Source organism: Mauremys reevesii, linkage group 6 (genome assembly GCF_016161935.1).
Source record: "Mauremys reevesii isolate NIE-2019 linkage group 6, ASM1616193v1, whole genome shotgun sequence".
NCBI classification, from domain to species: Eukaryota; Metazoa; Chordata; order Testudines; family Geoemydidae; genus Mauremys; species Mauremys reevesii.
In genome coordinates, this window is record NC_052628.1 from 40,051,338 (window position 1) to 40,077,858 (window position 26,521).

Here is a 26,521-nt window from a genome sequence, read left to right on the forward strand (position 1 = left end):
AGAAAGTGGGGGAGGAGGAACCAGAAGAATAGGAAGCAGGCCAGAGAGTAAGCAGCAAGGTTGGGGACTGAACAGACCTTGGCTGTGTGTTGGTAGGGGTCCCTGGGCTGGAACCCGAGTAGAGGGCGGGCCCAAGTTCCCCTACCAGCCACTGAAGGAGTGGCACCTGAGGCGGTGAATGGGAAGACTGCCTAGGGCTGCTGAAGGAAAGACTGATATACCTTGGAAAGAGGGAACGCTGAGTGACCTGGCCAGAGGACTGAGTCATGAAGAGGATGATGTGGTTTCTGGAATGAGAGAGGGACTGCGGAACAAAGAGAGAGATGGAGTCATGGCATGTAACCCCAAGATGGGGTGTCAACCTGATGAGATAATCTGCAGAGTGGGTAGGAGAAGGCATCAAACTAGTGGTGAGTGGAGCACCCAGTCACACAAGGATTAATATTTGATTAGGAGCTGCTGCTTGATAGAACACATGGTTGGTTGGTTGATTGAACTGCGGTTTTGTTTTTAAATGGCTGCCAGTACACTCAGAGCCTGGGTATAGGTAGATACTTTATTTTATTTTTTTTTAAATTTAGAACAACAAAAAGCATGTACTCATGTAAATTGTGTAGGCCTTACTCAGTCCTTGAGTGCAATGGGAGTTTTGCCTGAGCAAGGATTAAATAAGGACTGTAGGATTTTTATTCCACCTGCACAACACTAGAGATTGTGCCATACTGTGTACTCTGATAATAAGCAATGCTCTGGCACACAGGCATCAGAACTATTCTAAAACTGCCAGATTTGGGTGCATTGCAAAGGCAGCATACTTAAGCCAGAGGGCAGATGGAAAAGCGAGCTTTGTGTTTCTGTCTTCCATGCTTCTCCTTATGATTGGAGTGGTTGGAGCAGCCTTCCACTGCCTGTGTGCCAGTCAATGCTTTCTCATCTTTCAAATCCTGCCTTCAGATACACTTGTTCTTTGAAACCTTCCAATGATACCTACCAATATTTAAAAACAAACAAACAAAAAAAAACCTTTTAACTATCACGATCTGAGGCCTATACAATTCACTTTCTATAGAAATAAATGCTACCCCGCCAAAGCAACATTCCCTACCTTTTGCCTGTTTCCCCCCCTCCCCCCACTATATACTGGGATTCCAGTTCATATTTTGGTCCAAATTAAACTAGTCACAATGTGCCCACTATACTGCTACATACAAAATAAACAATGGTAGTGGCTAGTAAAACTTCTGGTGGACTCTAGAGAGTGCTATGCTCAGAGCAAAGGTCACCACACTAGGCCTTTGAGGAGACATAAAAAAGAATATGGAGCAGGTGGGGAAGGGAGGAAAAGCAACCAAATGTAAAATGACCAAAAGTTGCTCAGTTAATATGGCTATAAGCACAATTTTTAAAAAATTAGACTGATAGAAGCACAAATAGCCAACTCAGATTTTGAGCTATTTCCTGACCTCACTCTTATTCTCAGCATCTAAACAGTTTATGAATGATTGGTGGAAATAGTTATTTTTCTACAAACAATGGACTTGTTACTAAATCTTATTAGTTTTCATCCAATACACGCATCAGTGTGTCACATCAGTTTCAACATAATCATGAGGCAATCTCAGTGTTAGAGTTGGAGAGTGTGTGACCCAGTGCAACTGGACCTAACAAGATGGACCTTGTAATTAAATACCTGCTTCTGCATTTAGCAACACACTTTTATGACTACAGTGAATACTGTGCAAGGGTAAATAATTCAACTCTTTATGTTTTATGGGTACTGCCAGGCACACTTTCTTCAACACCTCATAGCAAAAACTGAGGTTTGGAACAGTATGTTGATAACACTATTATTTATATATATATTACTGACCTGGTGGCCTGTTGCTGTGGTTTTGCTAATATTGCAATAGACTGTTTACACACCAGGCTAAAGGGGCCATTGAAATTATCAGCTGTAGTTTGCTGTCATTTTAATATGTTTCTATGATTTATGATTATAGAAAATGGCAAGCTTAGAATACTAGGAATATGTTGCTTGATTGTTTGTTTGCAGTAGTTTCAGTACTGCCTGTTGGTGGCAGGGTGATCCTTTTAGCCTTTTCATTTTGCATATTCATTTCTGTGTGTCCTGGTAAGGTACCTATTATTAATTTTATTTAATAATTTAAAAAAAATCCCTCTAACACTTTTTTTCAGCCTACTCTCCGCCTCAGTCAGGGTTGCTGGAACAATCTGTGTAGTGGGTGTGCTTAGAGCCATTGAACCAAACTGCAAACCTTGTATATGATGGAAACCACTTCAAGCCAGAAGTGCAGCAGCACCCCTTGTTCCAGCACCAAGGGCCTCAATTGCAAATGGCTTGGAATCAAGTTTTCATGAGGGGGGGCGGGGGAAGTGATTAGACAGATGGTTTGCTGAGTCAAAAAGAAAAACCTGACTGCTGTTTGTGTGATATTGTCTTGAATCCCCCAACAGTGTCTACTCATCCATTACCACAGAACAGCCTGGCCAACAATAAGTCAGACTTAGCGTTTGTTTTGGTTTTTTTCCTAAGGTTTCCAACTTATGTTTGAAAAACTGTTAAATTCCTTTCCTCTTTGCTGCTCCAAGTTTCTCAAAAGAGCAAGGCAAGGCTTCCGTTTTCCAGTTAAGAAGGAGCACATCTAACAGGCTAATAAAACTGTCAGTTTCACTCTTGACTAGGTTCTCTTTTAGACTGCGTGGTATTTACAATTGATGTCAGACTCCATTTTGAAGTTGGTGAGGCTCTGTGTTGTGAATATGTGGCATAGCAGTAACTGGCTCAAGACAACAATATGGCCAAAAAGAGAGTGGGGGAAGAAAAAGCCAAAAAGAGAGAGAAGAGATTATATAGAAAGGGTTATTTTGGCCGATTATGAGGGGATATGAGGTTGAGCACTGGAGTTACATGAGCTTTACAATGTTTTATTTCAAATCTGGTTTTGGTGGAGAGAATCAGGATAATTTTAAAATTTACTGATTTTCATATATGTCAGATGAGTGTGAAATTCACAGGAATGACAGCTGTGGAAACCACAGTCCTTTAGTTACTCGGAACAGGAAGAGGAGAACCACTAACACTGCTATCTTCCTCACATTGCACCAGCAATATGCAGTCCACTCCTTAGAATTGCCATTTTGCACCAATAGAAGTTAAACATCAAATTGAAACCACCCTCTGGCTTTGAAGAACCACCTTCCCTAACAAACTATTTGTAAAATGTGTTCAGTGGTCCTGGGGACTGATTACAAGCCCTCAGTATCTAGATTGTTCACTTTTATTCCCTTGCCTGTCCCCTTGCAGAATGATTTTTGTTCATTGATATCACTTGTGTAACTTCAGTTACCTGTACTAAAGATGCATGATCTTGTTTAAAAAAAACCACCACACACAGTTAGTAACATAGCAACTGCCAGAGTGGTGCAGATTGTCTAATCTAGGCCTCATCTCTGGCAAATTGAACTTCATACACAGTTTAAACTAAGGCATTTTCTTTTCCATGCTGAACACCCAAAGCCCTACATCAATGTCAGTTTTACACTTTCTCACCTAGCATGAGGAAGACTTACAATTCTTTATTGAAAATGTATATATGAAAAGCACTGTATAAGAGCTAGGTAGTATTCTTATTGTGGAATACTAGGGCCAAGTTGGCACTCATCTTAAGAAGTGATCTTTCCAAGCATTTTCAACTTAACACAACAAAAGAGCGTGGGGGGAGAAGCGTTCAAAATTATTTTTGCATTTGCCATTTTCAACAAAACATTATACCGTCGTCTCACCATTACAGCTATGCAAATTTAGACACCTGGCAGGGCCAAAAAGTGAAGTAATTATCAAGTTGGTATAAATTAAGGCTGTGAAGCCTTCAGAGGCTTATTTAACATCTAATAAGTGTTTCGTAGTGTTTGAATTAAAAGGAAATTTACAAGGCTCAAACAAGTGTGGAAGCTTCATAGGAATAGCGATTACTTTGGGGACTTTATAGCAGAATAAGTTCTAACTAAAGGCTAGATTAAACACATGAAATTGAAATGGTCTAAAAGGGAGTTGAAAGTTAAATACATTACAACATAATGGCAATAAAAACTTTGCCCATAACCTTTATAGCCTGCAGGTAATTTTCCGCAAGATGATTTTATATTCCTAATGATGATTACTCAGCATGTTCAGTTTCCCTTTAGTTACAGATGCTGTAGCTATTTTAAAAACTTTAGCTCAGAGAGGAATGTTGGTCAAAGTTCATAGACATATTTTGCTTGAGCTCACATCTTCAGCCTTGATCATTTAAACATGTCCTCTTAATTATGGAATTATATTCATCATAAAGCTGGGCCCGAGCTGCAAAGTTCAGCTCCAAACTTTCCCAAAGGGCAAGTTTGGGATGCTCTCATCCTTGGTTAATATTGTAGGTGCTGGCAGCTGCATTTCATACAGCTGGACAGGCACTTCGGAAAGCTTTCCTTTCTTGGCAGTATCTGCACGTGTACATCCAATACCAGGTCTTTTGCAGAAGTTTGGGTCATTAATGCAGGTGGAAAGGTATGTAGTATAAGATTCTGTAGACCTGCCAAAAAGCAGTGTGTCATTAAAAGCTACTCAATGAAAAGCCTCCATTTTGAGGCAGCAGGAACCACTGTTTAAAATAAAAACCAGGCAAATGTATCACAAAATTATGGCAGGGAACTGCACTGGCAAATGAATTAAGTGAACAACTCTACAATGCACTTGTCCAGGTTGTGTGGGAACTGACCACTATGAAAACGCAATCTGTTCAACTTTTCAACCTACATTTCTCTATATTAACTTAAACGATCTTGTTCAATTTTTTTGAGCTCATTGGGATAATGACTGGCTGAATGTTTGTGTCTTATGCAGAGTTAAGCACGTTGTTGTTTAGCAAATAATACTAAATTAGAGTTACCTATCTCTGTCACAACTATTGCAACTGCATGCAATGCCTTTGGGAACCATATTGTAACCAAGTTTATAAATGGTTTATGCATTACTGAGCCAGGGACTGTATGCAACTCCAGTTGCGGGGTGGGGGGACTAAAAGCAGTGCAGGGTGATTAAGGTGAGATACCATCTCCTCAGGAGGCTTGTATAGACTGGTTCAAACTGTTGGGAACAAGAAGACTGGTGTTGGGGGACTGTTTGGACTCTTAATTGGCTTAACATTCATCAGTATATTGAGGCAGTGGGGATGCAGTACGTTGTGTTACTGCTTGGTGGGAGGTGTTGGGGGGAGGTGTCTAATTGAGTCATTGTTTCTGCCCTGCTCAAAGTGTTCTGTAGCTGAGTGAAGTATTTATTTCTGGGTTTAATTCCTGCCTCCCCAAAGATATGGTAGGGAACCAGGAGTTCACGCATAGTTGGGGGCAAGCAGGGCTCTTTCATGCATGTGACTTGGGCTCCATTTAATGAACCCAGAGTTCCCCCGCTTCCCAGTCTCGCACCCCCAACTTAAATTATTACTTAGACCTGCACTTTGGTTATAGAAATGGGGCTGAGTATGATTGATATAGCTCCTCAGATACAAGGCTGGTCTCTTGGCATGAATAATATGAGTTGCTTCAGGGGAAGGCTTCCTAAAACGAACTGTATTCTGAAACCCTGCCATGAACAGTCCAGAATATAGTTGTTATATGCCTTCCTAATGTGCTCATCACCACAGTACTAGAGCACAGTTAACATAATTTAGACAAAATAAATGTACTTCCCCAAAGTAGGATGCTGATGCCAATGTCAATGCCACTAAGCCCAAGCTAGGCAAACCAGCCACATAAAATAGGGTAACACAAGCTTGGAAACCCATGCCTGCCACTTGTAGAAGACTTAAGCAAGGAAGTGCATTTTGAAGAATTTTCGAGCTATGACCTGGTTTGGATTCAGAGTGATGTCCAATAGGCCCATGTACCAGAACTGAGGGACCAATACAGAGTGCACCTTCCTTCCAGGCCCCATGCCTCCTTTAGGAAGACAGCTGAAGTGTTTTTTCAAGTACAGATGCCATGGTAGAGCTGAGCGAGAGGTGGTCTTTGAGATAAACAAAGCCTAGACCATTCCGGGATTTATAGACTGTAACTAATATCTTGAATTAGACCCAGATGTGAACTGGTAGCCAGCACAGAGTACAAAAACTTGGTGTGTTAACATCTTGCCAGTCTACCATATACCAAAGCTGAGCAGCCATATTTCTCACTCACTGAATGCCACATGGCCTTTGAGGGAGCCCAGATAGAGAGCTGTTGTAGTCTGGCCTTAAAGTAAAATGAAAGCATGGATAAATGTAGCTAGGTCTGCGCATGAAGGAAAGATGTGCAATCTCGAAGATGAAAAAATGTGTTTTTGTGACAAAGATTAATCCATCAAGGACCTGAGGCTGTAAATCACTTTGACAATCTGCAGCCAAATGCCCTCACTTGAAAGTGCATGTGATCACTAATTGCCAATTCCTCCAAATGTTAGCCTCTAGATCACCTCCACTAGCTAGAGTCCATCTAGGACACTATCCCCTACAAGGAGCTTGTTAAGCAAGAAAGCACAGTCCTATTCAAACCTGATCTAGAAATGAGTAATCTGCATAGTGATAATATTTTAGTCCATGAAACGATTACAGTTAACTTTTCTGGCTTTGTATATATTTTGCTTCTCCCTTTCAGAGAGTGAGAGTTTGGCAACTGTTGCTCTTCCCAGAGCATGCTGTTGTGTTAATTTAAATAGAGTAAGTGGGCCAATAGAGTCAAAGGTGTTAACATGACCCTGTCACTGTACAACACTAAACAGTCAAACATGGTTTGGGAGGTTGAGTACAAAGGCTTTGGCCTGCTTAGTTGTATTGCAAACACACCATTTTTTTTAACCTTTTATTAAAGATACAGAAAAAGTATAGTTTCTGTCTCTGGTGCTGATTTTTACTTGCAACCTCGCTGCTAAAGACACATGGGTCAGCACATCCTTTTGCACTCTGAGACGTGGCACACCTGACACTGGTATGTCAGGTTAAGGCTTTTGGCTGGCTTTCTGGTCACAGGGTTCACAGTAATATTACAAAAGATGCAGTCTTGGCTGGCTAAAGCAGATCCTTGCCTCTGTGCCATTTACGTCAGACTAGCTCCTCCATCTCAAGCAGCAGGCGTTGTCCATGTGGTCAATAAGGGTTCACTTGGCTGCCATCTCTGCATTCCATCAAGGTTCAGAGCGCTGATCAGTCTTTGCTAACCCTATGGTCAGCCGTTTCCTCAAAGGTCTCAACAGACTATACCTACAAGTCAGGGAGCCAGTCCGGGCCTGGGATCTCAACCTGGTCCTTTCCAGACTGATGGCGCTGCCTTTTGAACCACTAGCAACGTGCTCCCTGCTCTACCTCTCGTACAAGGTAGCGTTTCTGGTGGCAATAACCTCAGCCAGGAGGGTGTCTGAGCTCAAGGCCCTAACATCAGAGCCCCCTTACATGGTGTTCTACAAGGACAAGATTCAGCTCAGGCCACATCCTGCATTCCTCCCAAAGGTTGTTTCCCAGTTTCACATCAACCAGGACATCTTCCTCCCAGGGGTCGGCACGCATCTGGGGTTCTGTCTGCTGGCCCCGCTAAGCCCGCTGCCAGTCTGGGGTTCTGGCCGCCGGCCTCTTGCCAGCAGGGGTCCCGGCCTTCGGCCCCGCTCAGCCTGCTGCCAGCCTGGGATACTAGCCACTGGCCCCGCTCACCTCGCTGTTGGTCTGGGGTTCCAGCCGCCCGGCCCCCTGCTAGCTGGGGTCCGGGCCTCTGGCCCTGCTCAGCCCTCCTGCCGGCCTGGGGTACTGGCAGCCAGCCCAGGGCTCTGCTCCTGGCCTGGTCCGAGTGCTCTGCAGCCCTTATAAAAAAATTACATTACAATTAGCTAAAAAACTTTGTATATTACAGAAGTGGTGTGCCGAGTCTTCATGTATTCACTCTAATTTAAGGCAGACAGAATGAAAGGTCTTCCAGTCTCTTCTCAATGAATTTTGTTGTGGATCATGTCCTGCATCCATGAGTGCTACAGCCTGGCAGAAGGGCTGGGCCCTCTGATCCCTGCGCACTCCACCAGGGTGCAGGCCTATTCAATGGCTTTCCTGGCTCACGTTCCTACCCAGGAAATATGCTGGGCAATGACATGATCCTCCATATACACTTTATGCAATTACCCAGCAGGCCAGAGACCATGTGGCCTTTGGTAGAGCGGTACTCCAGTTGGTGGACAACTCCAACCCCGCCTGCTGAATTTGGGCTTATAATTCACGTGATTGGAATTGACATGAACAAGCACTTGAAGAAAAAACAGTTACTCACCTTCTCATAACTGTTGCTCTTTGAGATGTGTTGTTCATGTCCATTCCAATATCCACCCTCCTACCCCTCTGTCAGGGTACCCGGCAAGAAGGGAACTGAGGTGGGGGTCAGATCAGCAGGGCCCTATATTGGGCGCCATGAAGGTGCGACTCCAGAGAGCGCCCAGGCTGACCCTACGAATACTGCTAGGTGGAAAATCTTCCAGCTGTCGTGCACACCTGATTGGAATGGATATGCACAACACATCTCTAAGAACAACTGTTGTAAGAAGGTGAGTAACCATTTTATATAAAACTGGAAATCATAGCGCCTGTTGCAGGTTTAACTGCCACCCTTCACTTAAGAGAACTGTAAAAGACAGTTAAACAAGCTCAAAACAAAGGAACAAACATGTCAGCTGAGGAACTTACAATCTAGGGGGAAGGACTGGGGGGGGGGGGTGCGCGCACACACAAACTCAGGACAGAGAGACATAGTATGATGTGGCCCTGCAAGAAGCTAGAGAGAGAGATTTGGGTTGGGGCTATGGGCTGAAAGAAAGGACGTTGTCTTCTGTTGTAATTTCCTCCTTTTGTTCACGGAAATTGGACTTTGCACATTCTGTATACATAAACAGGATTGCATCAAAGAAATACCTGCCTCCATTATTTTCTCTTCCTAGTGGAAACAACCCACAGGGCCTTGAACTTTGATGTGCTGCTTGGGTCAAAGGGGGGAACACACCCATAATAGCATCACTACTTCAGGATGTAAGGTGCTTTATCAATGTGAAGTGCTGAACTCAGGGGAATCATTTCCTCTTCCTCCTGAGTCTGGCTAGGTTATCTAGCAAATACTCCCACTCTTGCAGAAAGTGTCACGGGGTCTCCAATGGCCATGAGGCCTTTTTTTTTTTTTAACTCCCCCCTCATCCTAAAGATGCCACCTCCACCAGTGAAACATCTGCCTGGGGGGTTGATATATCATTGACTCAAAGAGTCTGACTAACATCACTGACAGTAACCACTTAGGTTTTCATTGAAGATGTCTCATCCATATACTGAGCAAATTCTGTGCCTGGCTTGTGAGAGCCAAGACTATCAGAGCCCAGTGTGATATGGATGAAAGCTTGCTCTCCCGCTATTGAGGATTTTCTGTACCCTTTGCAATGACCAACACACAAGCTGATCAGGAACATCTTTTGGAAGGAATGAACAGGAACCTCGTTGAGAAAGTTGCCACAATGCCCCCAAATGCAAAAGCTAGACAAGTTGGTTGGATTCCTTTCCAACAGATTGATGGGGTTTGTTAACCAACTCTGAAAAGCAGATCTTAGTTGTCTCAAATTGCTCACCCAAAATTAGATGCCACTTTTGGAAATTTTGACTTGCTTACAGCAAACCAAAAACAAGGCTGGGACTAGAATCAAGGGTTCTTGTCTACCAGTGCTGCAGTTGAGTCACTAGACCACATTGCATTTACTACATTAACACTGACAAATAATCAGACTCAAAGTAGCGAGGAGCCATATCCAGCTGGAAAATCTTTTGAGGACCCAGACTGGAGCTTTGTCCATGTCATGACTGCAAGAGTTAGTTGAGTATGATTTGTGGTAAGAGCAAGGGCCTGAAATGGCTAATGTAACTATATACACAAACTACTTTAGCTGTGGAACTTATTAAAGCAAAGAAGTGTCAACATTCACAGAATCACCATCCTACAATATTGTAACCGCTCCAATCAAGCATCAAAAGGTGTTGGGGCTTGATCCTATGCCACGGGGAGGCATTGAGAGACTTCAGCTCAAACTGGTTTTTTCCATCAGTGTTGGTCCAGTTGGCATAAACACCACCTGGCTCTGTTTCACATAGTCTTGAGGAGTAAACAGTGTGTGTTGCTCCACTTTTCCTGGCCTGTTGTTCAGTTTCCCCTCCATATGAGGATGGGCAGCCCATGGAGGGAGATTCAGCGCCAGACTTAGCATGGCTTTCTGACTGAATTCCATGCTGGTGTAATCACTCAGGAGAGGTGCCCTCATGCTAGAGCTGACTCTTTCTTTTTCGGTTGCAGTTGCTTTTTCAGAGATTTTCAAAAGACTTGGACAGGTGTCTGGGCTACCACCAGCACTTTCAGACTGGCCTGCATCGCACTCACTGTTGTCTTCTGTGTCCTCACTAAAGGGCTGCAGCTTCAAAGAAGCCTTTGAATCTTCTTCTATCACATGAAGGCTGGTAGTATCATTGTCTGTTTGTGTTTGAAGCAACAGCCTTGAAGTGGGTCCCTGGTTAGCCTACAAACAAGATGAAATGGAAAGAAAAAAATAATTGCATGTTTCTGCACATAGTGTAAACTTACGATATTGAAATAAATAATTTACTAATACTAAGCAACAGAAAAACAAAGTCAGTTAATGGGCAGCATGGCCACAGCTATTACTTTCTTGTTTAATCAAGCTGGCCAAGCTATTTTATTTAATCTCTCTTCCAACCCTAATCTTCTATGATTCTAACTGACCTTGAACATACTACTTTACCTACTTGTACTTTGTAAAAACCTAGAAGTGTTAAAAACAAAACAAGAAAGGGTCAGAGCCACTCTGCTATGGAACACAGTAAGATATGATCATAAACACTGCCATACTAGATCAGACCTATGGTGCATCTAGTCCAGTATCCTAGCTTAGACATTGGCCAGCACCTGATTCTTCACAGGAAGGTGCAAGAAACCTGACAGCATACAAGCTAGAGATTTCTTAAACCCTCAAGAATGGATCTTTCTAGCTAGCTATTTACTGACACAGAGCCGATGTAACCAGCTCCTCTGGCCCCTGCCCCAGCAGATGGCATATGGCAGGCATGTGTAGAGAGAGCAAGGGTACGACTTGAGCACCCTACTGAGTTCTGGCAATACTTGGTTGGCAGACAGACAATCTCTTGCTGTGATTACTCTCTGACTAGTTAGAGCAACCCCAAAGCCCTCAAAAGTGTGCTGAAGCTGAGGTGAAGAACTGATCCCAGAATCAGATAGCAGAAACCAGCTCCTTTGTGATGCAGTTGTGAATTTGGATCAAAATGTTTTATCTAACGTTCATATATTTGGGATTCTATTAATTGTGTATTTGAACAATTCCAGGTTCACATGAACTTTCACACTCTGGATTTCTGAAGTAACCATCAATCGTGGTGATGGTTATGCAATGACTCTTGCATAATGGACTTTAAGTCAAAAAATGTAACTTTTTTCCCCCTTTTGAGTTACTTCATGGTTTTGTGTTTGTTTTTCACACATTTGCCTAGTGCATATTGCATAATGCTTGGGAAAAAAATCAATAAAACCTTTTTAAAAGGAGTAGGAAAATCCCCTGTAAAAGCCTGACACTACATTTCTAATACTACCAGAGCTTCAGCTAGATCTTTAATGCTGTACGTTTACCAGGCACAATTAAAAAGAGAAGATGCTAGTAATCAGTGCTGCTGTAATTCACTGAAAGGGCCCATTCATAAACACTTTTCATACCCATGGAATGATTCTTGCCACATCTTGGATAGCACTGCAGTCTCTTGGACTTGGTAAAGTCGGCCAGCACAATTTTCTTGACCTGGAAAGACATGCTTATTAAACTGAGGATCCAGTTAAATAACCCAGCCTTCATATACTTCTGTTTTCATCACAAGTCATGTACACAGTTTATCAATGTTTTCATGCACATCAGACCACACAAAAATACACACAAAAATTGGAGGTCCAAAACTATAGTCCATATTTTCACAGTAAGTTAGTGAGTTTCTGATGCACAATTATTTAGTGTAATTAACAAGAGCTATGAAGGCCATCAGCATGTGACTCTCTTCCCATCTATGCTGCATATCAGCTTGCTTTCTTTAATCCACCACTGTTTCATAGCTCCTCCAACCCCCTTTCCTCCCTTGCAGGTTAAGTTTGTCTTACCAGTAGCAACTTATAGATAGGTTTCCATTTAGAAATCTGCCCATCCCCCAAGAGCAAGCATCTGCTCCTCCCCCATGATGCTGCAAACCTGTGGAGGCCTAGGGACTAGAAGGGAGAGTGCAGCAGAGCTATCTTGGCATATTAACCCATGTCACCCCTTGCTTAGGACTCAGACACAATGGGAGATCCACCTATCTTGACTTTTTTTATTCAGTGAACTAGCTGTAGAACAATAGGTACTTCCTCATGCAGACTTGATATGAAATCCAAATTCTAGCTGCATTTTCAGGGCTCAGATAGTATGTCTGCCTCTGTGCTTAAATCCTACTAGGATTAGTGGTGGGAGAAAACCTGTGGTGCTTTTCCAAGGTAAAACCAAATTAATGAGCTTTGTTCAAATTAGTTTCAGCTGAGGGCCTTCATGAATACGACCTCTAAGTGGTTTATAATCTCTTATTGAACTTGGGACCTGAGAAATAACAAGCTTTCAAAAGCCCTACTAAGCTATTCACCTCTAACTCTGGCTAACTTTACCATGTATGTGTTCAAACTAAGCCTCCAGACCTACAAGAAATCAGACAGTATTTGATGTTAAACTGAGGGGCAGAGGGGGGAAAAGTGATACTATTTTATATAAATACAGAACTACTCTGAAATGGAATAAGTATACATGCCACAGAGTGAGCTGGGCCTTTAACAGGGTCGGGGCTCAGATGCACCTGTGCCATTCCTGGCTCACTAGGGTTGCCAGGCATCCGGTTTTTGACTGGAATGCCTGGTCAAAATGGGACTCTGGCAGCTCCAGTCGGAACTGCTGACTGGGCCATTAAAAGTCCAGTCAGCGGTGCAGCGGGGCCCAGAGCTAAGGCAGGCTCCCTGCCTGCCCTAGCTCCGTGTGGCTCCTGGAAGTCGATGCCAGGTCCCTGCAGCCCCTAGGTGCATGGATGGCTAGGGAGGATCCACAGCTTCCATTGGCCAAGAACCACAACCAATGGGAACTGCAGGGATGGCACCTGCGGGTGCGTGGGCAGCTCACAGAGCCTCCCTGGCTGCCTATGCATCTAGGGGCTGCAGGAACCTGGTGGCCACTTCCGGGAGCCACGGTAAGTGCTGCCAAGACCCCAAACACCCTCCCATATCCCAACCCTCTGCCCCAGCCTGGAGTCCCCTCCCACACCCAAACTCCCTCCCTGAGCCCACACCTCCCCCAAACCTCTGCCCCAGTCCCCTCCTGCACCCTAAACCCCTCATCCCAGCCCCACCCGAGAGCCCACACCTCCAGCCAGAGGCCTCACTTCCCCCTGCACCCCTGCCCCAGTCTGGAGCCCTTTCCTTCACCCCAAACCCCTCATCCCTGGCCCCATCCCAGAGCCAACATCCCCTCCCACACTCCGAACCCCTCAGCCCCAGCCCCTGCACCCTAAACCCCTCATCCCTGCCCGAAGCCTGCACCCATAGCCCTGATCCCCCCCCTGCACTCCAACCCCCGCAGCCTGGAGCCCTCTCCTGCATCCCAAACCCCTCAGCCCCAGCCCCACCCCAGAGCCTGCATCCCCCAACCAGAGCCTCACCACAACCCTCTGCCCCAGCTCGGTGAAAGTGAGTGAGCGTGGGGGAGAGCCAGCGATGGAGGGAGAGGGGATGAAATGAGTGGGGACAGGGCCTTGGAGAAGGGGTGGAGCAGGGGTGTTTGGTTTTGTGTGATTAGAAAGTTGGCAGCCCTGTTCACCTCCCCCAGGTGGTAGAAATGCATGCTGAAGTTAGGTGACAATAGCAAGCCTGCTGTGGTTAGAAATGCATCCTGTCAAGAGTGGATGAGGATGACATCACTAGTAAGGGCCTGGAAGTGGATGCTCTGTGAAAAGTGAACAGGAAGACTCCATGGAAGTAGGTCTGTGAGCTATAAAAACTGGGAAGGAGCTATAGGAGGCTGGAAGCATATGGGAAGAGGCCCTGGAAAGAACACAGGTAGCCTGGGATAACAGGGCGGACAGCCCAGGTGTTCTGGCTTCCCAAGGCTGGGCATCTGTAGTGGAGGCTGGGTGTGCCTATGCTTCACTCTGTGAGGGGTTGCAGAAACCCCTGCTATTAAGGGAAAACAGAAGTGACTTTTTTTTTAAACTGCTACCTGGTGAGGTAATGCAGTGAACTCTGTTAATGAAGGGTGGATGAAAGGACAGACTAGAGCCCAGGAAGGCTACAGCTGAGCCCAGGAGAAGGGTAATGCTGAAAGCATGTGGTATGGAAGAGAAGATGAACCCTTGATAGAAGGACTGTGTCAGGTGAATCTGGCATGGAAGACTTGTGTGTGTTTGGACTTGGCTTATACTCTGGAAGGGGTGGACTTTTGACTTGACCAGAAGGTGAAGGCAGAAAGAACCATCTCCAGGCAAAGGGAAACTGAGGCAGGAGACAAGCCCAGAGCCAGATTGGGTAGGTCTCTATTACAATATGTATATAAAAATTACATCCTAGAGTGTCATCACCCCTCCCATCCCAACCTTCATATGGGTCATCCTAGACTGTAAGCTTCTCAGAACAGGGACTGAGACTACCTCTGTATAGCTCTGAGCAACACAAGGCTCTATCTTGATTAGTTTGACACTGCCATAACAATAACGGAGCACCTGGTAATTATTTTTCAGTGGAAATGGTGGAAAGCAAAATGTGGAAGCAGAGAAGGAATTTCAAAAGCAATTAATGTTGGCCTAACTCTGCTCCTATTGAAGTCAGTGTGAGTAGAATTAATTTAACTTTTCCACTATTGAGAATCTCCTGGTCTCAATTCTCTCTGCACATGAAATCGGTAGATTAGCACTCTGTATGTGGTTTTTAAAAAATGATTCACTTTAATATTATCGGTGCAATAAGTCCAAGCTGGATTGTATTTTGTTGGATGTATAAACATTTTCTGACTCTGCTCTCGTGAGCGGAGGGGCTTCCTGGAGTCACTGAAGGAGTTCAAGCTGTCTGTCTGCTCTCCCTTTAGATGCACTTTTTATGAAATCAGCCTAGCTCCTGTGACTCAGTGAATTCATTTTCTTAGATCTCCACCGTGCCCCTGACCCCCACCCTCCAAAAATATCCTGTCAGAAACAACTGTTATGTAGGTTTCCAGAATCTTAAAAATGTTAATATCTTTTTTTTTTCCCTCATGCAAAGGGCAGGGTCACTCCTCAGGGTTGTTTTATTTCTTTTTTAACTTTGGAATGCTCCAAACTGGAAATCATGTTCACATGATTTGACACACTATTTCCCAGTGCCCTGAGTCTGGCCTACACAAACTTAAGTTGTCGCCTCCGGCTACAGAACAGATACCAATGAGCCTCAAATTCATTCTGAAAGTAGCGATAAACCAGAGAGAGGCCAGGAAGGATGAGTAGTCGCTGCAGGGAGGAGGGTTGTGATGGAGCAGTAGACCAGAATAAATCATGCCATGGACCATATTTGGCCTTAGGCAATGGTTTTGACATCCTGTCTGCTCTAGTCACTCAGCACCAGTCAAGTCAGATAATGACAGGATAAGTAGTTGAAGCAGAAAAAACAGAGATGGGGGGCAGGGTTCCAGGGTTTCCTTATCGTAATCTATGACAGGTTTTGCATTAGTAGATGGTGCATTTTCAAGACGCACAACAATAGTTTACTAATGTGCAACCAGTCATGGTTTCTTATTATTATTATTTATTTATTTATTTATTTATTAGAGTATAGCTCCTTCAGTTTACATTTTGTAAAAATAATATTTTAAAAAGACATTTCTCGGGGGGAGGGGATGTTATGCAACATTCTTCCACTATAGAAAGTAGTTCCTCACAAAATGGGAAAAACCACCATCACATCTCAACAGGTGTGTTGTTATCCCTGTCTTCTTCCCCTCATTGTTTGCTCTTCACTCATTTAACATAATGTTGGGGGTGGTATGAGATCATGTCTCAGATGTGCACTAGTCGGGAGTTGATGCACTACTAGGCTAGCTGGGCTTTCTAAATGCTATCAATCTGTATGTGGCACTGAACAATCAATCTACAGTCCTACTGTAATAGGAAATGGATGATCCCAGTCCATCAGGAAAAATGGGCCATAATAATCAATTTGACAATTATTCCTTGCATAAGAACTTTTATCTATTTTTGGGACAGTAGGAAGTATTACATACTTATCCCATTGATATCTGAGATTCTAACTGGGCTGGCAGCTGTATCAAAGGCTAAAACATTCTGAGTTTGTGGCAAAGAAGCCTCTTTAGTCATCTGTAGCTCGCATGTTCTTGGTTTGTTAATGCTGTTCCAAAACCACAAGAATTGTGTAAATTATCAGTATAACTTGCTTTTTTGCATCCTGTCTCATAAGGACTTGTCATTTCAAATTAGAAAGACCAATTGTGCAAAAATAAGACATGACTCAACACTGCAGAATGTGCAAGGTCAGTAAAATATATTTATGCTCTGCAATAACCCAATTAATATTACCCTCTTACCTTCTAAGCATCAAAGAACAAATGATGGGTAGAAAAAACATGGTGGATATGATGCCAAGACAAAAGACAGCAACAATACCTTCAAATTCCCCTTTATCTGATGGGAGATAAACAGAGAAGAAAATCACTTCTGGGACCAGGCTTTGAGAGACTGGAAAGCATAAACCTCACTGTTCTATAGCATGGGATCCCTGTGAGCTTAGTCACAATCAAATCAATATAAAACTAATTTCAAGTTCCACACATGACTGAATGATAAATCTTTAAATCCACACACTGACCACAGAAAAGAGCTATATAAAAAGTGGGTGGAGTAGGGAGTATTCTGTCTTGTAAGGCCCCATCTAAGCTATAGGCCAGATCTGTAGCCCCAGACTATGAGATTGCTTCAACTAGCGTAAATTAAAGTAGCCCTAAATTAAACCAGAGGCCATTTTGGTCCCAGGATCTCCTCTTTTGTCCCCTAAAACTATAACTTTGATTCTGTAATCAGCTGATGACCTGCTAATTTGACCTGGTTACAACAAAAAAGTAGCTTTATTCACAACACAACCATGTCAACTGTGGCTGTGCAACTACACCTACTACACTGCCTACCATTATTTGCATCAACAATTTCTGAGAAAGTATTGCTAGAGATCCCTTTCTGTCTCCCTTTCTGCCCCCCTTTCTGAGTGCCCAGAGGAGATGCACAAAGACCATCACCAGCACAGAGCTGTAAGGAAGTACATGCCATCTTGGTTACCTAGATGACAGATAGAGAGTCCTGTATACTCAGCAGAACCAACAGCATTTTAACCTGGCTACCCGAAGATAATCAGATGCTAGCCTATGCTGTTGACGTGGTCAATGCATGATTAGAACTGAGTATTAACTAAGTTTTGTAGGGACACAAACAACACTTGCAATAAAGCTGGCTGAATTATTATTTTTTTTTTAAATAGTTGTTGTAAATTTTTTCAGTTCCCAAAAAATGGATTTTGGTAAACAATACATCAGCCATTTTGATAATTTTTCATATTTTTAATTGAGTAAACTGAAACTTTAAAAAAATGGACACTTCAAAATAAAAACGCTGACATTTATAATTTTTCTCTTTACAAAATTTGGTTGTTGTTTTTTTAACCAGCCATGTCAGTAACTGGTCACATTCATTTGAAAGTGAGTGCAAATAGACTCTGATACAAACAGTGTGTCCTTGCTTTACTCACTGATTGTACCAAGCTTGATTCCTTAGTGGCAGCATGTCACAGTTTTTAAGGCTAGAAGGGACCGGCAGATCATGTACTCTGATCTCCTGCACATTATGAGCTACAGAAACCCACCCAGTTATCCCTACATTGAACCTAATAACCTAGATTAAACTAATGTAATACAGCCTCAGGAGACTAAACTATTCTGTGCCACACGTAGAGAGTACAAGGGACTGAGGCGAACCAATGTCCGAGGCCCCTGCAATGGCAGGGAATTGATTTGGTGAGATGTATCCAGATTTGGTGAGATATATCTAGACAATTCTAGCAAGGAACCCATGCCCCATGCTGCAAGGAAGGCAAAAAACCCAAATCAAACCAACTCCCTACCCCAGGTTCCCTGCCAACGTGATCTGGGGGGAGGCGGGGGATTCCTTCCTGATCCCAAATCTGGCAATCAGTGACCCGGAGCATGTGAGGAAGACCCACCAGCCAAGTGAATGGTACAAGAAAATTCTCCACACAGCCTCAGCACACTAGCCCACCTTTTCCAGAATCTCATCTGGGCATAGTCATCTCTGATGCATCAGAAGAGGGAGGGGAAAAAACTCTGACTATGTCAGGGATGAGTGGGAAGGAAGGAATGCCTTCCTGACGTCTACAGCTGACCAGCTAAAGTCCTGCGTGAGATTTAGGAACATAAAACTAACCCAAAAGGAACCCTTTGGGCCACCAAGCCCAGCCTACCCCTCTTCCCAAGCAACCCAGTCATTAAATCCCACTAAAATGTATCTAGTTCATTCTTAAAATTATTTAGGTTTTTTGCCCCCCACTATTCCTGTCGGGAGGCTGTTCTGAAACCTCACTCTTCTGAGGGTTTATAGAAACCTTCTTCTAACTTTCAGCCTAAACTTTATTCATGGCCAATTTATATCCAAGTGTTCTCATATGAAAGTTGGTTTAAGTTGATGATGAACCATTTCATGTTTGCAGAGGAATTTTAGTTCCTTTCCCATTTCTGTCTGCTTCAAGCCCTAGATGTGGGGGTTTATTTGTTTGTTTGTTTTTTGCGCTGTACAAGAAATGACTGGAATTAAATTATAGGCTTCCCTCATTGCTTGTCTGCTGAAGAGAGTTCACGGTAGTCTATCATGTTTACCCCTCCTTCAGGTCAAAGAGGCAAAAAGCTGTAGGGGGATGTCACCCTTTCCCTAGCTCTGTCTCTCAGTTTTACAGGTTGTTCTACTCATGGCTAATATTGCCCAGGGCTGAGGTTTTGGAATAAAACACCACAACCCATTTTTATGGTATGGATCAATGCAGCACAGCACAGTCACACAAAGAACTTCACGGTACCATATTTCAGAGTAGTGAAAAACTGTGAACGACTTTGGGCTCCTTCTCCTGCAGTGGTGACTCCTGAAATTTGTACTGTATAGGCAGTTTTTTCTTTAAGTCCTGTTAACAGGTAGCAGGTGGTAGAAGAATTGACAGCAACAACTGCAACAAAAGAGGGTGAGGGATCAGCAAAAGTACAACACTAGAGTCAAATTCAAGCTGTACATAGGAACAAGCCCATAAAGCTGTAGCTGAGAAGAGGCCCAACATTATGCCCTCAACCCAAACCTGTTGGAAACCATACTCTGCAGACCTTCAGTGGTTGGTGCCAAAGGAGGAAGCATTCTGTGGCAGATGCTGGGATTGGGACTCACTTTGTAGCCTCTCTTCTTGAAATTAATCAGGGTCCTGGAACAAGTAATCTAGTGTGTGGCTATTTGAAGATGGTGTGCCATAAACTTCCAGTATAGGTAATTGCCTGGGTATTTAACCCAAGATCTCAAGAGCCAAAAGCATAAGCCTCTACCACTTGAGCTATCCTTAAAGGGTAGCCGTGGTAGGCTCATATACTCTGTAGACCGGGTGCGGAGGAAGGGGGGGTAGAAGAGAGGTGTGAAACACACTGAAAGTGAGTTTCCTGTGTATCTACTGTTGTGACAGTCGGAATAAGGACTTATCTTAATCAGTATGCTTGTACATCTGCATGACGTGTCTAGGCCCTGAATTTGACCCCTAATGTAGAATGCATGACTCAAAGGAGCTTGTAGATGTTGTGTATTTGGTTGTCGTTGTAATAGAATCTTGTTGTTGCTATGGCGAATGCGTTAGATTATTAGTGGATAGCCCAGCCAGTTTGGGCTGGTTCTTGTTTAGTTCAGTGTGTGGCAATAAATGGCTGGTTGCAAGGTTTACAGCTCTCTGTGTCGCCAGTGATTTCTTCCTAAAACTGGATATAACAGTAGATGCCTGGTAACTGTCAAAGCAGGTGATAGTAGGAACATACTATAAGGCCTAATCTTGCAACTTTTACTAACATGAGCAATCCTCATTCATCAAGCAACACTCACCTTACTTGACTTCAGTGATGTACTACTCAGGTAGGTATTTGTGTGGGAAAGGACTGTATGTTCAGATCCACAGCTGTATTGCTTTTGGTTTAGTTCAAGACTATTTCCTTTCTGAAGGTGCAGTGGATGATTTTGCTGTCACCAGAATAACTTCACTTGCAATACAACAATGCCCTTTATGTTGTAGAATGCTGCCAAGCATTTAGTACTCTTGATATGGAAGTTTTAAAGTTAAAGAAAATAGCCTATTTCCTGAAAGCAAAAGGTTGACTGTAGAGCTGAGTGAGGCAAAGAGTCTGCGGAATGAAGCTTATCATCCTTCCTTTCTAGAAAACCCAGTAATCATCTGTCAGGTTAATTCACATTGCAGCAACTTGAATTGTCACTACACTTGAGCAGTTTTTCAACTCTTTCTGCCCACAAAGTTCAAGCAACCCTGGGATTTGTTTTTTCAAAATACTAAACTTTCTAAGCAGGCACCTGGGGTGAAATTTGCTTTTGAGTCAATGGGACTCTCGCCATTGACTTCAATGAAGCCATGATTTCATCCACCAAGTTTTGATTATTTTTTGATTGTCCATTATGTCCATCGGCTGATTTTTGAGTTCTAGAAACTAGTTGCTCTTCTATTTTGCTCTTCTATTGTTTTTAGGAAATATTTTGTCATCTCTCTTGATATGCAGACTGCACTAGCTATGAAAGTTAAAGTTCTAAACCTCAATGTGTTGTAACTTGCAGCTTGGAATCTTTCCTCTGCAGACAAGAGTGAAGATATCAATCAAAAAAGAATCTGTTGTAAATTTTCTCTGATATGAGCTCATGTGAAATGGAATCAGCCCACCATTCATTAGCTTCTAACTATTCAATGAATCTTTCTTTTTAATTAATATAGTGCCTTTAGGAACCAACTTAAAACTATATTCTTTGGAGTTGGTAATAACCAATCACTTATCTAATCTGTCTTTCAATACAAGCAGGAAACTGTTGAGACTATATTTCATTTTTAGTCTACTAAGCAGCAAATAAGAATTATGCATTATCTTTGACCCCCAGTAGAGATCTTCAGAAACGAGCTGGGCTGAGTCATAATGCAACACAGAAATAGTGTGAATTGTCACAATATCTTAAGTTAAGTGGTAAACATGCTAATAGCATATCCTTCCTTTCAGTGTTTAACAGAAATTGCCACTATATTTTTAGCAGCAGGAGTTTTAAGTATCTTTGAAGATTTTATTGAGCCTGGTGGGTTTGAAGCTTTAACAGCAACTTGATCACTTGTAAACTAAAACAAATGGTATTGAACTGGAGGGTAATTCTGTGAACCTTTGAACTCTTTTCTGAATTCAAAATATGTTGAGTGTTTCTTTCATGACCTAAATTGATCTGAATTTTGGCTTCCTGTGGTGATGCTGATGCTTAATCTTTAAAGATACATTTCATAATAAACTGAGAGCATACCCTGTAATCATTAGAAGTCTTTGGATATTCTAAACCAGTTAAAATATTAAAATGTTCACTGGCAGTTGATCTGCTGACAGACTCAACTGCCACTGAAATCAAAGGTGAATAAAGTTATATGTGTGGATTAAAGGTATTAAGTAGCTCAACACTTGTAATTTGTAGGCAACAGTTATGTCTGATTGCTACTGCTCTATGTGGGAAATGTTGGTCTTGTCTTATGATGATGTGACATAGTGACTTACCCAGAGACAGATTCTTCATTGTGTCTGTATAGTTGATTCTGTATCCCTGGAGGAAGCCCAAACAGTCTTCTGCAGGTACTTCAGTCCATTTCACAATAGCAGAATGCTTCATGATATTTGAAATGTTCACAGTAGCTGGACCTGTCCTAGGAACTTAAGCATCAGGTCATTTAAAAATAAATAACTCAAATCATACAGATAACTGATGTCTGTAATCCAATGTGCAGCATGCTAATCCATACACAGAAACTGACCACTGAATGGGAAGTATCTTCCCCAATTTACAGACTGACACACAGATAACTAATGGCAGAGAAGGGAAAGAGAACAATTACATACAGTGGGAAGCTGAGTCCTGCTTAAAACCATACCAAAGAAGGTAGAGACATATCATCCATCTGCTACAGATACAATTTCTAAGGATACCCTTACTCACCATAGTCACATTGGCATGAATGGCTACTCACCTAGGAAGGGGCTAGTCATTGTGGGTAAGGGTATCGGAATCTGGCCACAAATCACACACTCTAAGAAGTGCCTTAACATCTCTGCCATGAATAGTAATAGTTACCCCATCATCTCTGTGGACCCATCACTAGCAAGCAACATCACATTCACTCACACACAAAGCCAGCATATCACAGCTTGGAGTTAGGAGCATGACTGAGTGGATAGTAGTGTTATGTTAGGTCATCTGAGCAAAGATGTTATGGTGGAGCTCCCTTATTACTGATGGTGGAGAAATAGGAGAAAAGTGGAGGGGAACGAATGGGGTGAAGGGTGGAATCAAGATTTTCTAGAAAATACCTCCTTGAACTGAGTAGAAGTGGGTCACTCCAAATGTCCTCTCATGTCTCATGAAACTTTCACATTCACATATGGCAGATTCATGCACCATTATTTTGTACAATTTATATGGTTGTAAATGGTCTGGAAAACAATCAAGTTAGAATCAGTATTTGCTGAACATGTAAGGGGAGGGAACTTGCGGATTTTCTGTATAACCCCCCAAATATAGTCTACCAAATTCCAGGTCTTCATGTTAAGAGTCCAAATGTACACATTCTCCAGGTGACTTCCTAGACCACTCTCATACAACCTGTATATTGGATTTTTTTCATAATTAAAGACAAATATTAATATACAACCTTGTTTGTAAAGTATGCCAAATTGGTTTCTAGTCTGCCTCTGTTGCACAGATGGAGCTACAGGGTGGAAAGCAGGAAAGTAAAATAGCTCGAGGCCTCGTGGCTGAAGCATGGATTTTTTTTTCAGTCTGGGAACTTAAACTGGATGCAACCAGGGGGTGCACATGTAATAAGAGGATCCATGAAAACAGTGGGTGAATTACTGATAACATTTCAATTGTGACCCTCAGATCAAATGTCTCCAATGTACATTGACATTAATCCTGATTGATCTTTGCCAGAGTGACTTGTATGATCTCAGTCAGTATGCAGAATGCAAGTCCTGGAAAATGTTCCTGAACAGAAGCTCTTTGCGCATAACTCAGATATGCTGTATAACAAGCTTTGTTTTGTTATTGCAACTTTACATGGACAAGTTATGGTGAAAGGGATGGAATGTCACCTACTGGGCAGTCTGTGACACAGCTGTCTGTCATGTAAGTGAAGTTTACCTAGGAGGGCAAAATGTTGTCACCCTTGTCATGCTGTTAGCCTGCAGCATATAAGCCTCTATCCTGGATTTGGGGGAGGGGAATAGCACAAACAGTCTGTTTGTATAGCTGCATTTCTTCACTGACCACGACCAGTAGGCTTCCCAGGGAGGACTGAAACGCCCATGTACTTCAATTGTTTTTTGTTTTGTTTTGTTTCCCTATATACACAGAATAAAGAAGAGTAGAGGTGTGAGGAAGGATCTTCTCTGTCTCATGTTTTTTTAAAACTGCAAGTGAAAGAAAGAGGCATGTTTTCCATAAAATAACTGGACAATCCATGAAAGAAAGTTAAATTGTTACCTAGTGTGAAATTTCCCATGGGCTTAGTTATTATTTTCATGTGCATATCTTCTTTACCAGTGCCCCAATCAACCACAAAACACTTTGGAATGTATTCTGGAGTCCAGGTGACAATAGTGTTGTTTCCTTGTGGTATGGCAGTGATTTGTCCAGGCAAAACTGAGGGAAAAGCAAAATATTTTATAGATCAATAAATAGGAAAAAAATTCACTATGAAGTCAGCATCCTGTGGCAAGTCATGGAGACTATGTGGGTAGTAAGGCTTAATGAACTCTAATCACTAATAACAATATAGTTTATAAAAAAGTTTCAAGCCAGTCTAGTGCTTTGCACTGCCTTAGCGAAGATCCACATTTGATTTCTGGACATGGCCTTTACTACAAAGGGGGAAGAGAACATTCAAACCTTGGGAAGGGGGAGCACCTTACTTAACAGGAATCCTCCCCCCTAGGAAAGTCATACATAGTACTGAATGGAATGCTGCTATGTGAAACATTTCTGACTGGGGGAGACAGTCATGTTAGGCTTCAAACTGAGGGAAATAAGATTTTTTTGTGGTATTCTTCTTTATGTAAAGTCTGACAATAGTAGGGCTGGCTAGAAAATGAGAATTCCATTTCACAAGAAAAGCTGGGGTTTCAGCATTTAGTTTTGTGTCTGTGTGAACCAGAAAAGTTTTGACACTCTGTGAAAAACCAGACAGAGACTGACTCTAACTTGGTAGTTATGGCACCAAGTTAGAAGGAGCAGGTACTGGAACCCAAGTCCTTCTCATTCCAAGTGAGTGTTCTAAACCCCAGGCTGGAGTCAGTCTCTCTCTCTCTCTCTCTCTTTCTCATCCAATTAATATTTAATTATCTACACAAATTGTAATCACTCCAACAGGAAAGACTTGGGCTCCTCCACCCCAGAATACCCAAAGTTCTGGTGGTTAGGACACTCTCACCTGGGATGTGGGATTCTCAGGTTCAAGCCCCTGCTCCAAATTAGGCAGAGCGGGGATCTGAACCTGAGTGTCTGTCTCTCATTCCCTGGTTTTTCCTAGAAATTCCATCCAGGGCCTGAGAAACTTTCCCAACAAAAACTTCATTTGAATTGATACATTTCTGCTAAAAGTCTTGGTTTTGACAAATCAGCATTTTCTGACTGAAAAAACATTTAATCTAAAAATTCCCAATGAACACTAGATAGTGTAGTCATTAATAATCAAAACTGGCAAGACTAACTGGCTGACACTAAGAAGGAAGACAGGCAACTTATACATCAGGAAATGTTGTGGTTGATAGAGAACTTTATTTCATCTTCTATCTGAAAAACAGTAGGAGAGTGGCTATAAAGAAGAATTAAAGAGTGACAAAACTAGCTGAGGAGAACTTGATCTAAGAGTATGTCTACACTACGAAATTAGGTCAATTTTTATAGACATCGATTTTTAGAAATCAATTTTATACAGTCGATTGCGTATGTCCACACTAAGCGCATTAAGTCAGCGGAGTGAGTCCTCACTAGCGTGGCTAGCATTGACTTATGGAGCGGTGCACTGTGGGTAGCTATCCCACAGTTCCCGCAGTCTCTGCCGCCCATTGGAATTCTGGGTTGAGCTCCCAATGCCTGATGGGGCAAAAACATTGTTGCGGGTGGTTTTGGGTACATGTCGTCAGTCGCCCCTCCCTCCGGCAGACAAAGCAACGGCAGACAATCATTTCGTGCCAGACACCAGGGCGATTAGAAGAGCACAGCAAGGTGTGCTGCACATCAGAGAGGCTTTGAAAAACAGTTTCATGACTGGCCAGGCTTCGGTGTGACAGTTGTGTGTGTTTCTCCTTGATGCAAACTTGCCCCCTTTGTTGATCTTTTTAATTCCCTGTAAGCCAACCACCATCCCCCCCCTCGAAATAAAGTAACTATTGTTTTGAAACCATGCATTCTTTCTTTATTAATTTAAAAAAAAAACAAAAACAAGAGAATGGACAAGGTAGCCCAGGTGGGATCGGGGAGGAGAGAACAACAAGGCCACATTGCTTATTGGAGCCACACTAAAAATCAAACTGTTTGAATGACAGCCTTCTGTTGCTTGGGCCATCCGCTGGAGTGGAGTGGCTGGGTGCCTAGAGCCTCCCCCACCGCGTTCTTGGGTGTCTAGGTGAGGAGGCTATGGAACATGGGGAGGAGGGTAGGTGACTATACAGTGGATGCAGCAGGGGTCTGTGCTCTTGTTGGCTTTCCCGCAGCTCCAACAGACGCTTCATCATGTCCGTTTGCTCCCCCATTAGCCTCAGCATCGTGTCCTGCCTCCATTCTTCACACTCACTTAATTCTTTCCTGGCCTCTGCCACTGAATGCCTCCATGCATTAAGCCAGGGGTTGGCAACCTGCGGCATGCGTGCCAAACATGGCACGTGAGCCGATTTTGAGCGGCACGCAGCTGCTTGCCGCAGTCCCGGCCCCCAGCCCCACTCAGCGCCCCCACCCACTGCTCTCCCCTGCGGGGGCAGGAG

General features: G+C 43.0%; 1 protein-coding gene across 5 annotated transcripts in view; it reads right to left on the reverse strand.

Moving 5' to 3' along the window:
- Positions 1 to 6,637: 6,637 nt before the first annotated feature.
- Positions 6,638 to 26,521, reverse strand: part of LOC120408026 (interleukin-6 receptor subunit beta-like) — a 49,829-nt gene continuing 29,945 nt past the window's right edge. For 2 of the 5 annotated variants that reach the window (XM_039544510.1, XM_039544511.1), the window contains 7 exons: positions 24,024 to 24,182; positions 22,850 to 22,972; positions 22,043 to 22,195; positions 19,291 to 19,434; positions 16,742 to 16,838; positions 11,833 to 11,914; positions 6,639 to 10,606 (listed from right to left, as the gene is read on the reverse strand). In XM_039544510.1, the coding sequence (XP_039400444.1) occupies positions 10,115 to 10,606; positions 11,833 to 11,914; positions 16,742 to 16,838; positions 19,291 to 19,434; positions 22,043 to 22,195; positions 22,850 to 22,972; positions 24,024 to 24,182 (1,250 nt within the window). In that variant the 3' untranslated portion in view covers positions 6,639 to 10,114. Of the gene's footprint in view, positions 10,607 to 11,832; positions 11,915 to 16,741; positions 16,839 to 19,290; positions 19,435 to 22,042; positions 22,196 to 22,849; positions 22,973 to 24,023; positions 24,183 to 26,521 lie in introns of all 5 variants that reach the window. The other 3 variants (XM_039544513.1, XM_039544512.1, XM_039544508.1) reach the window with 2 other exon arrangements.